At 37.9% G+C, this 14,689-nt stretch overlaps 1 protein-coding gene across 1 annotated transcript in view; it reads right to left on the bottom strand.

Annotated features, from left to right (window-relative positions):
- Positions 1-14,689, bottom strand: part of SDK1 (sidekick cell adhesion molecule 1) — a gene marked incomplete at both ends in the record, with an annotated part of 840,970 nt that overhangs the window by 534,089 nt on the left and 292,192 nt on the right. The window contains 2 exons of the mRNA XM_079719129.1: positions 3,588-3,735; positions 5,873-5,979. Of these exons, the coding sequence (XP_079575255.1) occupies positions 3,588-3,735; positions 5,873-5,979 (255 nt within the window). The remainder of the gene's footprint in view (positions 1-3,587; positions 3,736-5,872; positions 5,980-14,689) is intronic.

Below are 14,689 nucleotides of genomic sequence, written 5' to 3'. Positions count from 1 at the left end.
TCCAGCCCTCTCCCTGGCTCCACACCAGCCCCACTGGCCTCCCTGCTGCTGCTCAAACACCCCGGCACGGTCCTCCCTCAGAGCTTTCACACGTGCTCTTCTCACCAATACACCACCATGCCTCACTCCCTGGATTCATTCAGGGCTCTGCTCAGTTTAGTACCCGAGAGGCGTTCTCTGATTTCATGTCTAAAATGTCCACCACCCCATCCTGCACCCCCGCTCTGTCACCCTGCTCTGTTTTCTCCTCACTACGTATCATCAGCTGGCATATCATACACTCATCAGGTTGACATTTGTCTCCTTCCAGTGGATGTAGGCTCCCTGAGGACAGGATCTTTCTTTTGTTTACTGCTGTCTATTCAGAGTATGCCCTGCACAAGGACTTGGTGAATGAACGAAAAACAATGCCCAAATTGCAGTCAGAACTTTGTTAGTTTTTCATTCAGCCTTTCTCATATGAATGTGAAGCAGCTCAGGTACCACCACCAGGTCCCACTACTCTTCTGGAAATGATGATGAATTTCCGCTATTTTTCCTACACAGTCTATTCTTCATTCAACAATATGTAGCCGAAGGACAAGGAGGCTCTGCCCCTGACACAGTGCCAGATTCTGCACCTGGTCACCACCCCTATGTCTCCTGTTGCCGTCCACCCCGTGCTAAGGTACCTGATGATCCCTATATCGAGATAATTTCTGTCTCCATCTCCCACTAGACCTCCGAATTTAATAAAGTCCATGCCTTAATTGGAAGGCCACATTTGCCTTCTCTTTGTCAAAAATTTCTGATAGGGACCAACAGACCTAATACAGAAAGGATAAACAATGCACACGCAGGGATGCTCACTGTTGAGGAGGGTGTGTGCGTTTGTGCGAGTCTGTGGCTCACGGCAAACCTAGGTTAACCTACAGCATTTCAAATCGAAACCTGGTGTTCTAAAAAAGGAGAAGAAATGTTGAGAGCAGTGTAAGAAGAAAATAAATCAAAAGCACGAAGAAGGTTCAGCAAAATAAAGTGAAAAGAAGAATTAGCCTGATGCAGAAGAGAGCATGAGATTTAGAGCCAGACAGACCTGGGTTTGAGTCCCAGCTCTGCCATTTGTCAGCTGTGTGCCCTTGGGTGGGTCATTTAACATCTCCAATCTTCGGTTCTGATAGCTAATTATACCTGCCTCAGAAGGCAAATGTGAGGATTACAGAAGATATGTGTAAAGTAGTACTCAATAAATAATAGCTGCTGTTAAAATTATTAATAGACTATTCAACTAATTTTTCAAGTTGAGGAACATTAAACTTACTGTTTCCCTTGAAAATGAAAAAAAAAAAAGCCTAAAGCTCACAGTTTTAGGGTCATGAGATAATATTAAAAAATACAGGGGTGGGGTGGCAAGATGAGGTTCTCCCTCCCCATGACAAAGGTACGTCTCTCCCCTGTGTTAGGGAGCTGACCTCAGATAACCAGGCTAAAAGCAGGAGGAGAGGCTTGACCTGTTTCGACAGGTGCGAAACACTTTGAGCCAGACGTTCCATTTTGAAATGATACCTGGTGGCACAGAACAGATCTAATGCCATCTGAGTTCTGTCTGCCAACCGTCTGGGCAGAGGCAATGCATATATGCCCTTCCATCTGATGTCCAAGCTGAATGTTATTAGATGTGTAAAGTAATACATCTTTGAATGATGCATAAACTTGTGGAGAAAACCATGCAACTGCTGATTTATGGTATCTTGCACAGCGGGTACTTAAATAAATACAGGGGTGGTGATAAGGTGGAAAATATGAAACTAAAGGGCCTTGAGAAGTGTAAATATCCATAATCAGCCTCATCTCATCTCTTAAAAAAAAAAGCTATACAGGCATATTATTCCACTGAGATTGGAGATTCATCAATAGCTTCATGGTTGTAAGCAGACCATTTGCTTGCTATGACACTAAGTTAAAGCCCTACTAGCGTCTTTGCCTTATTAGCTCACCAGGAATTAAACAGTCTTTAGCAAGAACTTGCAAGTTAAAAAAAAACAAGCTTATAAAATTAAGAGTTATTTCATTCTGTATCCTTTTATACTTCTTGAGTAAATGTTGTCTCACGAACATAGCTAGACCATAGGTTAACAAATGAATTCCTCTGTAGTTGTTTGCTACGGAGTTAAAATAATCCTTCCACCATTGACATTAGTTAGAAGCTCCAGTGTTTGAGAGGAAGCCTAATCCAACCTACCCACCCCTCCCTGTACCAGCTCTTCCCCAGCACTCATCCCACCTTTGCCCAGCCACACTGTGTTCAACACTAGGACCTTCCAGAATATTTCACAAGAATCTCTCTCAGCTGCCTTTTTTTTTTCAGCCTAACAGTCTTCTAAGAGAATGAGAAATTGATCCTTGTCTTTGTTTCACCCCATCTCCAGAGGCATTTGTTATAGTTGGAATGAATATAAAGGTGGATACGTAAGCAACTTTTAATAAAATAAAGAAAAAGGATAGAAGTTATCCCATTTTTCCAAGGTAATTTACATTTTTACTAGAATCTTAAAATATAGATTTTACATATTTCAATATTTTTCCTGTTTCCAATAACCAAAATAGAAACATTTGTTAAATAAGCTTAAGAATTGTGTAGGCTCAAGCAGAGTTCTGATGCCCAAGTGGACGAGCAGGGATACTGGACTTAGAGAAGGGACTGCATGGATGCTCAGATGGGGAGAAAGCACATTTGAAAACTGTTCAGCAAATTGCCTTCACATATCCCTTCTGGGGGAAAAAGAGCGCATTTTCTTCTCACAATTTTTTTTTTGTCTGAGTGCAACCAACTGATGGCATAAATATTTGACGTTTAGCCCAAGCTTATAGCATTTCACAATTCTTTCAGAAATGTCCATCCTCAAAGCCTTTATATTCAGTATGTTATCTTTAAATTACATTGAAAAATGCCCACTTATAAAATATATACCAAATGTTCTTTTTAATCACTTAAAGCTCCAAATGCAGAAACTGTTTGGCATTAGATAAATATCTTAAATGTGAAATAGGCAAGAACACCTTGAAATAATGCTTAACTAATCACAAAGCAACTACTCTGCAATAGATGGGTGAACCACTAATTAGACAAAAGGAAATAAAACTGTCATAGTAGGATAAAAGGACAAAGAGAAATAAGCAGCAATTACTATTTTATCATCAGAGAAAGTAGCATCAAACATGGCTCAGTAAAAGAGGGAGAAAACCCCACAGCTCTACCAGTAAATACGAGCGCTCATTAAATTAGTACTTGGAGCTAAACACAGCTCAGGATGAAAATGACATCTCAAAAAGTGCATTCCAAAAGGAAAAAAAAAATACCATAAAGAGTATGTAAAGGTGCTTTAGTTAGGCTATGCGGCATATTAAAGAATAATATTACATGACAATTTTCTTAAACTGCTTAAAAATTTCCAAGCCAGTCTTAAAATAGCTGTTTATTAAGGACTGAGGTAGGTCTACTAGACCAGGTTAGTCTTTTCAAAGTTTAATTGGTACACTTAATATGTAAATGGTACCAACAAGTGTCATGAGATGTATTTTAAACTTTAAAGTTTGGAACGACTTACATTCTGTTGCTTGGAATAATCTTGTGCCCTTCTCTGAACCAGGTCACTTGAGGGCTGGGGCAGCTGGTGATGGGCAGTAAGTTGAGTATGGCTGCATGTCCTTGAGAGACCATTTTTCTCTGATCTGTATCCATGAAATTTCCCATATCTGCAAAGAAAAATCAGACCTTTTAAGTTTCAGAAAATTCTTTTTTGAGGGAGCGGGAGGTCAAAGATGGAAATAACTATATTTTATTGCAAAGTCACCAGTGTTGCTATAATTAAGCAGGGAGACCAGAGGCGAGCAGTAATGCTGATGAGTGCAGACTGGGTGGTAAAGTGGAGCATAAGGCAAAGCCACGTGCCTCCAAAGTACCCATGAAGTGCGTGAATCAGCAGAACTTCATGGTCTTTGTGTCGCTGCAACAATACAATGAAATGTTTGCAACCAATTTTAATATTGAAATAAATTGTGGAAAAGCATCCTCATGCCACATGAAGCATTTTCCCAGAAATGATAATAAAATGATTTCAGACATCCCCCGGCTCCCAGATCTCTCCAGCTGGTTCTACCCAGGCACCTGCTGCTGTCCTGCTCAGTTTCTCCTTTTCTTTGTTTCTGGGGTGAATGCTCCCTAAAAGATCTTTTGGGAGAAATATTTAACCCGATTCATTTTTAGAGGGTTCTCCAAACCCCATACTACTGACTTAATTGGGGGCAGGTAGGTTTTGTTCCAGTCTTTGTGCTACTGGTTTACAACATTTAAAAAATGAGATCACAGGAAAAAAACCCAGCGTTTAGAATGTGGGTATATGTGGCCAATTTTTAAATCAGTACCATTTGAAAGTTTTTTAAAATTTCCATATTATGATTAGCTACAGATATATGTATACACACACTGATATGGCACATATACTACATTTTTGTCTGAACGCATATAAATTTGGAACAGTCCATAAAAGATCTCTATTATCAACAGATTTGTGATTCAGAAGAAATTATTGACTATGTTACAAGCAGTGTTTAATAGTCTAGGAAAAGATGAAACAAATGAAACAGATTAGGAAAATATGCACGGTTATTTTAAAGTAAAGTGAAATTTGTTATCAAAGACAAGGAGAAAAGAGACAAAATCTAGCGCTAGAGGTAAAGGATAGAAACAAGGATATTATATTAAACAATTTATTAAATATAATAAATTCTAAGCTTATTCAAATGTTTTGGGTATTGACCTTAATTTTTTATTTATGAATTATGTTTTCAATTATTCAACTGAATAAAAGTTCTGAATTATTATGCAGACAGGTTTAGGTGAGTGACTTCACCAGAAAAATGTAAGCCTCCCTAGTAATTAAAACTATAACTAAACATGTATAGCAACAGCACCTCACCCAGTCACTAGTAATTACTGTAGAAAAGTAGAAAAACTAGAAATTATTTTAAGTTATACAGTAACACTGAAAACCACAAGCCTTAACTGGGGTCAAAATGACATATGAGAAAATATTGTCATCATTGGTTCACACACCCCAATTTAGGGGCTTTTTAGAGTTCCCTAAATCTATTATAACATATTTATATGTAATTTAAAATGTCTTAACACTTCTTGCTTTCTTTTAAATGAAGAGACATTTTGGTAGTAAATTCAAAACATTATAAAGCCTACAGGCCATTTTAGATGGACCCTACCCATCACAGATTTTGGACTAGGAAAGTATTAAATGTTTTGCATCAGCCAACTTCCCTCTCCACAGCCTCCTAAAGACTACACCAAAATTCAAGGCCCCTGCATTCTGATATCCCCTCCAGTTACTTTTAAAGGTTTCATTCTCCAAAATGGCCTGCCCAGTAGAGAATTAATTAATTCACTACAGCATTAATACATGCTATCCACGTACTTTTTGTTGTGCAGCTGAAGGATTTCTAAACAAATCACTGGAAAGAACTGAATATGAATTGATAAAATTTTAACTAATTTGGTTTAATCTTTTATTTAAAAAATATCTGAACCTGGATATGATAAAAGCTAAGAGCAGCTAACTCATAAAACAGAAGGCATCTTGCTCATTTTTTAAATCCTCAACAGAGCCTTAGCTATTTAATTGAAAACAGTGGCATTTACCTCATTAGCCCCAGATCATCGTCAGACCAGCTGCATTAGCTATTTACTTCTCTCAACTGATTTTAGAAATTATACTATTCCAAATAGAACCCAAGATAGAAACTCGACTCCCACCATGGTTAAAGTGATTTTGATTAGTGTTTTGTTATTTAACATTTGTAGATCTTTTCAGTGTTCACATACATGCGACTTGAACTTCTGATCTTCTTTGCAAGAGGGCTCCCATTCTGTTTCGAACCACACAGCGGTAAAACCCAGCATCCAGCCTCTGTAAAGATGGAATAACATACCTGCCAAACACCAAAAAGCAGTGTTAATGGTTCTGTACCTAGGCAGCCAGCCTTGGCATCTCATCTAGTATATTTTGGAATCTAGTACCAAAAATATTTAATTTTTGATAAACTAATATCTATGCAAGCCTTCCCTGACCTACACACTTACTGCAACTGCAATTTATTTGTGAGATTATTTAATTGCTATTTGTCTCTCCAGCTAGGCTGTAAATATCATATGAAGCTAGGTTCTGGAACTGTCTTGTTCACTACTGTACCCCTGTGCCATCACATAGTATCAATAGATATCACTCAAAACTGCTTGAATTAATAAGAACTGTTAAATAGCTAAAAATCATTACAAGTAAACCAGACCTTTCAATTTTTTTTATAATTCTATCTCTCAGAATTTCTAAAAATTATTTCTAGAACTGGCAATGGTCTTAACATAATGTGTTGTGTCATTCTGCATCAAAGTTCAAACAATGCAGGATGAGACACAGGTGTCATTCAGGCAAAGCAAGCAGTGACATCAGGACACAACTCCCCTCTCCAGTCCCCACAGCGAGCAGACATCTCCCAACACCATTTACACACTTTCCTTACTTCACATATGGCTTGACATTAACTTTTAAAACTTTTTTGATTGACTGGGAGGTTATTTCATTTGTATTTTCCATTCCTGCGACTATAAGTAACCATCCCTCAAATCAATGCCTTTCTAAAAACGTCAGTAAATTTTATAGGGGGGACAAAGTAGCTAGAAGATACAGTTTCCATAAAAGCCCTGGTTTAGGTTTATGGTTAGTTTTATAATTCAGGATATTTTTAAATCCACGAACAAGCAGGAGGTACAACTGAGGACCACTTCATGGGAGCTCTGCAGCTCTGGAGCTCAAACCTTTCATGCTACCTAGAAGAGTGCATTTAATTGGTTTCTAAGCCATATTCACCAAAAATCAAGAATAAGGCTTGATTTTCACACATGGGAGGGTGCCTATCCTAAGAAAGAATAAGAGAGCTAAAACCCAATCAAATAGGAGCCTACTTTCCAAAAAAAGAGAAAACACAGTGATGCTATCCTTTCTAAAAACATGTTCTGATAATAGTTATCTTCAATTTAAAAATATTTCCTCTTACAAAGTATAATCAGAGAAACCTAAAAAAAAGAAAAAATCAGGTAAAAGGCACCAAGTATGGTATGCTTTATTTGCTCAGCTCTTACACATACCTTAAAGTCACTTATATTCAACTAATTGCTCATCTTTTTATTCAAGTATGTCCAATTAGTCAACTGGAAAAAGGAACTGATAGGCATACTTTTTAAGTGAATGAAACATTTGGACAATACAGGTAATTCAGTATTAAGCAAATATTAATCAGAGTGTGTTTACCCTCTAATAACCATCTTGAGATCTTACAAGCAAGATTAATAAAATATTTTATGAAAAAAAAATGCTGAATCTCAGTCTTCAAATTTTTATTCTATTCTGAGGAATGGTTTATCTCAAACAAAAAATTAATTAGTGAAGACAATCAGAACAATACCAAACTGAACACAAAGAGTCAATGCCATTTATTTAAATTACAAATCAAGACTAGAAGGATGAGCAGCGTTGATTATACACTATGATTATAATTAGGAGGGGTTTTGAGATTAGGTTAAAACAAAGTCAATAAAAGTTTCTGGAAAAGAAATTCCACAAGTTATTGGAGTACATATTTGAAAAACTACAAGAGCAGTTTCATCATTGCAAGCTAACCACATTTATATGATTGTCATTCATTTCATTTTTCCTTTTTTGCAGTATCCTGAATAGATTTTATATTCTTATAAATTTCTATAGTAATCCTGTGTACTAATGCACAAAAACAGCACTGCTTTCAAACAACTGGGAGAAACAGATACAAAACTGAATATTAGGCATATGCTGTTTTGTACTGTCTCTTTAGTCTAATGTCTCACCAGGGAAAAAATATACAAAAAAGTGGCAAAGTACTCCACCTATTACAGGAATTCCTACACAAATTATGTTTACCCAACAGATGGGAATATTCAGTGTAAGCCTATTGTTTATAAACACGCATTTTTAAGCAGAGAAAGTTTCCTGGCTCCTTATACGAAAGTATGATAAAATCCTAGCACCATATGCCACTAAAATATAGAAAATGCCTGCTCCTACTTCAAATAAGCACAGCTGGGAATGTTTGTATTCACTGTTTCAAGGCAGAATCTACTAGACTAACAGAGCCTTTTCCAGAGCTAGTTCATTATCAGGAAGAGCAAATTAAAGAAAATCAAACACAAGATCACAACAAACCCAAGGGTCTAAACGCTCATTTCTGCTACGCAGGAGAATACCGCAGTTCCAAACTGCCACTCGGAAGGGGCAACAAGAGCAGCTCTAGAATTTCTCTAAGAAGCAGTTTTAGGTCCATTTCCGTCCGTGCACAATTGCTTGACGAGCCCCGCCTGGAGAGGATATCTGACATTTTTTGTGTGCCTAGGGTCTGCACCATGTTCTTATATTTGGAGGATTCTCCACCCTGAGTCCTGGTGGAGGCGGACCCCTACATCAGCAGGGCACAAGAATGAGATACCACAGGACCACTGCACACACATGCTCTGGGCTTTCAGATCTGGGGCTGGCGACACATGAGAGCAGGGCTAAAGGAGAATCTGTCCAGCAGCAGTGGCGGCGGTGGGGCGCAATGGAGCCCCGGATCAGGGGAACGGTGCAAGTGTCCAGTGCCCATAGGGGCAGCGGCTCAAGCAGTGGCAACCAGGGTCCAGCAGTACCAGCAGCAGGACCCTGTGGGACTGGCTCTTGGGGCAGCTCGGCTCTGATGGGCCCACCCCCCTCTGTTCCTGCCCAATGTCCAGTCAGCCCAGTGACGGTAAGAGCAACCCAATGGCCAGGTGACAACTTCCTTTTTTGTTTCAACGAGAGAGGGTTTGTTTGGCTTGTCCTAGAACTCCCCAGAATGTAGCCAAAATAATTTTGGTTGAAAAGGCTTCTGAAGTTACTAGGTACTCACCATGGTCACAGAAAAACCTAAATAATGCCTCACTGAATCATCTCTTTTTAAAAAATCATGGCTTCCCAGCTAACCACTAAGAATCATTAAGTGGTAAATAGTCCCTCCAAAACTGAGACTAATTAATCTTTTATAAGGAGTATTCCTGCCATGAGCCACTAAAATTTTAGAAAATGTCTGACAAAATACTATCTGCTTTGGAACAGTTACTGTTGAGCAGTTCTTCCCAACAAGAGTTAAATGCTCTAAGCACACAGGTCTACAGAGACCTATCACAGTTCAGAATAACGAAACAACATCTTTGATACAGAAGAGAAAACCCATACTTCTCCCTCTAAGGTCAGTGGACATAACTCAATCCATGAGAAAGAATTTTCATACCCATTAAAATTAGATATAAGGTTTTTTTCTTTCTGGGAGGGGGGGTCTATACTCATTTTATGCCACTCCAGACAAGACTATTCCTCACAGCTTTAATTTTTTTTAAATTGAAGTATGAAAATATCTATTCTGGTATGAAAGTATCTGGTATGAAAGTATCTATTCTGCATGAAAATAAACAACCAAGTTCTATAATAAACTTTCATATCTTGGCCCAAAGCCCATTATCTTTAAAGTGAAAAAAGGTTTAAGAAAAGAAATATACAAAACTAAGCCATTTATATCCTTCTTGGAACTAATTCCATTCTATTTTTGGAAACAAGATTACAAATAATTGTATTTTCAATTTTATTTTTATAAATTTCCTATATGAACATTTAAAATAGAGCAACAGTCAAAAGTGGAATGAGTCCATAGCTGGCTTTTGCTACAAGCAAACAGTGAAATGAAAAATCCAGACTGAAACTTGTTAACAAAGAGACGGACACAAAATTTTGAAAGGTGTGTCCAGCTCACTAATAGGTCTTAGACGTTAAGCAAATTGAGGGTTATGTTTTGAATCCTTTCCAAAGAGTTACAGTAATCAGTATGAAGTTAAAGTAAACAGCATAATAAAGATGGAAGTTAGCCGATGGGAACATTATACTCGCAAAAGTTCTTTAATCTCTATTTCATTTACTTAAAATTCTGCATTAAGTTGAAAGAGGCAATAAACAGGTCCCTGCTGGGGATGGGCTAAGTAAGCATCTATGGAATCTGTCTGGGAAGATAAATCTGGGGACTGTAAGCCCTCCAGGGATCAAGTGGATGATGAGTATTCACATACCAGGAATAACTACATTTAAATTTTATATTCACTTATAAACACCAATTCAAAATTTCTAGAGTTAACATTGAAAAGTTACTAAGAATCTTCTTCTGGGATTGTGGTTTATGTGATTTTCTCTAACAGTAACAATGTTTTGGGATCATTCATTCTTCCTCCATTCCTACCTTCTATTATCAAACCAGGGACAGTAAAGGAGAAATTCACATTTTGGTAAACATGGACACATGACCAGAACTAGTCTGTCAGATCTGTCATTAGGAGAAAATGGTCTCTCAAGTCAGTAAGAATGGAGTTTCAGAAAATCTTTGTGAAAGACAGAGCTTTTTTTAGAGCTAAAAGTCCTTTATTCATCTCTGTTTACTTTAATTCTTTATATTGCCAGGTTCTCTAGAGATATTAAAAAAAAACATCTAGAACCGTTATATGAAGGGCTAAAATACGAGGGGAAATGTTAGTTTCTACACAGTCAAAATGATCCACACCAAAACACAATGGAAAGAAGACCTAAGCTATTAAGTGTTGCAATATTAGCACAAGTGAATTAGAAACGTAAATGAAAAAGCTTTCACTTGTCTCATGGAAGTACTTGTTGACCATCATGTTACAGACTTGTTTGGTCACTCTGGCTAAAGTTCTCCACTTAGAACCCACGATGATCCTGAGATGAATAAGCCAAATAGAATCACTTCTTCAAATCCAAGTCATCGCCAGTAAGAACTTTTAAAAGTTCAATGCTACTCTGCTTCAGAAATTCTCCGGAAACAATCATACCTGCTATGACCACATGGAGTTGAAAAGATGGTCAATTAAAATCAGAAACAAATACGAATGATACACAACTTTGTGGGAGAGATATAAGCATTGGGACACACCGTATTAATATTAGAGATCAAAATCAAACAAGATAGCACAGACTCATACCACTTTAAGCCTTGGAAATCAATGTCAGATACTTTGACTAGGAATGAGATGAGAATAGTCCACCCACTTTTACCTGCCAAAGTTTATCTTCCCCTTCCTTATAAACAAATAGACAAAAGGACTTGATGCCTTAGGAATGAAAAATTCATTTGTTAATTCCAGGGCTCCTAAATATAACCATGTGATATAGAAGAAAGGCCAAAATTAGGTTGAAAGCTTTACACCAAGTGCCCAACCATTCACATCTTGGGCACTAAGAAATAAGAAAGTTACCCCAAGCCTTAAGCAGCTTGGGACTAGAAGGGGTTCTACTGGGTTGGGTTGGCGAAAAGGTTCACTTGGTCTTTTTCACAAGATGGCTCTAGTAGCACTTAGTTGTCTTTAACTTCATTTGAAACAATTTTGTTAGATTGTATGTGACAGCTGTCATATCAGCATGCACTTACAAAAAAGACATCAAAATTGGTGAATTTTTGTGTAGCCATTTTAATATTGAAGATAGAAGAAAAAAGCAACATTTTTGTCATATTATGCTTTATTACTTCAAGAAAGGTAAAAATGCAACTGAAATGCAAAAAAAAGATTTGTGCAGTGTATGCAGAAAGTGCTGTGACTGATTGAACATGTCAAAAGTGGTTTGCAAAGTTTCATGCTGGAGATTTCTTGCTGGAAGATGCTCCACGGTCGGGTATACCAGATGAAGTTGATAGCAATCAAATTGAGACATTAATTGAGAACAATCAACGCTATACCATGTAGGAGACAGCCGACATACTCAAAATATCCAAATCAAGCGTTGAAAATCACTTGCACCAGTTTGGTTATGTTAATCGCTTTGAAGTTTGGGTTCCACATAAGTTAAGCGAAAAAAAACCTTCTTGACTGTATTTCCACATGCGATTCTCTACTTAAATGTAATGAAAACATTCCATTTTTAAAACAAATTGTGACGAGCGCTGAAAAGTAGATACCGTACGATACTGTGGAATGGAAGAGATCGTGGGGCAAGCAAAATGAACCACCACCAACCACACCAAAGGCCGGTCTTCATCCGAAGAAGGTGATGTTGTATGTATGGTGGCATTGGAAGGGAGTCCTCTATTACGAGCTCCTTCCGGAAAACCAAACGATTAATTCCAACAAGTACTGATCCCAATTAGACCAACTGAAAGCTGCGCTTGATGAAAAGCGTCCAGAATCAGTCAACAGAAAGCGCATAATCTTCCGTCAGGGTAATGCAAGACTGCTTCTTTCTTTGATGACCAGGCAAAAACTGTCAAAGCGTGGCTGGGAAGTTCTGATTCATCTGCTGTATTCAGCAGACATTGCACCTTTGGATTTCCATTTATTTAGGTCTATTACAAAATTATCTTAATGGAAAAAATTTCAATTCCCTGGAAGACCATAAAAGCACCTGGAACAGTTCTTTGCTCAAAAAGATAGAAAGTTTTGGGAAGATGGAATTATGAAGTTGCCTGAAAAATGGCAGAAGGTAGTGGAACAAATGCGTGAATACGTTGTTCAATAAAGTTCTTGGTGAAAATGAAAAATGTGTCTTTTATTTTTACTTAAAAACTGAAGGCACTTTTTGGCCAACCCAATACTTAGTCAAAATGGGCAAGACTAGTTCATTTGAACCAAAATACAATCTGTTGTTGTTGTTGTGAGCTGGGCAGCTCCCAGAGGACAGGACCAATGAAGAGTGAACCAGGAGAAAAGAATGACTGTAAACAAGGTTAGGAAAACTGAAGCTCAACAATCTGGGGAACTCAGCCCTTTGTGGGAAGCTGTAGGTGGGAGTTGCACTCAGTTTGGCTGGTTCATGAAGAAACCAACTGGTTACGTTTCACTTAAGAAAAGGGTTCTCAATTAAACGGACCTTTCCTGATGAGTAGGGGACTCAGCAGATTCAAAACAAAACAAAATAAAAAAACAGGTATAGGAGTCTAACTCATGGCTTAGTGATGAAGTTATGTCTCAGGGTCTCAAGCCTAAAGGATATGGCCAAGGGATCAATCTGGGAAAGTTTGACATGGCAGTAATACTGAATTTTCAGACACATGAACATGGAATATCTGTCCATTTATTTAGGTCTTCTTTTATTTCCTTAGGCAACGCTTTATAGTTTTTAGTGTAAAAATATTGCAAATTCCATGTCAGATTTATCTCTAAGATTTTTGAAGATATTTTAAAAATATATTTATAAGATATTTTTAATAAAAATTATAAATTTTAATAAATTGCAGATTCTTTCCTAGTATATAGAAATATAATGGATTTTTGTATGCTCATCTTGTATCCTGTAACACTGCTAAACACATAAATTTTAGCAGCTTTTTAAAGATAATATCACATTTTCTGCAATCATGTAACCCTCAATAAAATACATTTTTACATCTTCTCTTACAATCTACATGCTTTTTATTTCTTTTTCTTATTGCACTGGCTAGTAACTCCATTATTGGGATCTGTTGTTGAGCTTCTTGCATTGATGAGTTTGTAGTTCTCATCAAATGTACAAATTTTTCAGTATTATCTATTCAAATACTTTTCCACCCCTGCCTCCTTTGGGATTCCAGTTATACATATATTAGGCCATTTGACGTTGTCCTGTAATTCACTAATGGTCTTTTCATTGTGTTTGATTTCTTTTTTTTCCTATCCACCTTTCATTTTGAAGAGTTATATTGCTATATTTTAAAGTTTACTAATATTTTCTTCTGCAATGTCTAATCTGCTGCTAGTCCCATCCAATGTGTTTTTCATCTCAGACATTATAGGTTTCATCTGATCACATGGAGTACAGTTATGATGTTTCTACGCACTTCTCTGCTAATTCTAACATCTGTGTCAGCTTTGGTTTGCTTTCAATTGATTGCTTTTTCTCATTTTGGGTCACGCTTTCCTTCTTTACATGCCTCATAATCTCTGATTGGATTCTAGACATTGTAAATTTTGGTGCTGGATATTTTTGTATTCCTATAAATATTCCTGAGCTTTCTTTTCCAGTGCCGCAAAGATACCTGGAAATGGTTTGATCCTTTCTGGTCTTGCTTTTAAGATTTCTTAGGCAGGACCAGAGCTGTATTCGGTCCAGGGTTAGTAACCCCCACTAGAGACCCAGGACACTTCTGTGTACCCTATCCAATAACCCCATGGATTACAAGGTTTTTCAGTCTGGCTGCTGAGAAGAGGCACTGAACCCCATGCTGTGTGAACCTGGGGAACTACTGCCTCCACTTTTTGGGTCCCTGGCCCCTGGTCTTGGGCAGTCTCCTTACTTGAATGTGCTGGTGAATAATCTGCTAAATACTAGACAAAGAACCTCTGAGGATCTCCAGAGTTCACTCTACACAGCTCTCTCCCCTCCAGTACTCTGCCTTGATCTCTCTGAACCCTCAGCTCCCTTCACCGCAGGGATCCCTCCAGGTTTCACCTGTGTTCTCCCTCTCTGTGCCACAGCCTGGAAATTCTCTCAGGGCAGTAAGCCGAGCAATCACAGGGCTCACCTTGGTGGTTTTCCATCTCTCAGCCATTACACCTTCGGTTGCCTGATGT

Source organism: Hyperoodon ampullatus (assembly GCF_949752795.1).
Source record: "Hyperoodon ampullatus genome assembly, chromosome: 14".
Taxonomy (NCBI): domain Eukaryota; kingdom Metazoa; phylum Chordata; class Mammalia; order Artiodactyla; family Ziphiidae; genus Hyperoodon; species Hyperoodon ampullatus.
The sequence above is the reverse complement of the archived record's forward strand: the minus strand, read 5'-3'. Positions and strand labels throughout refer to the sequence as shown.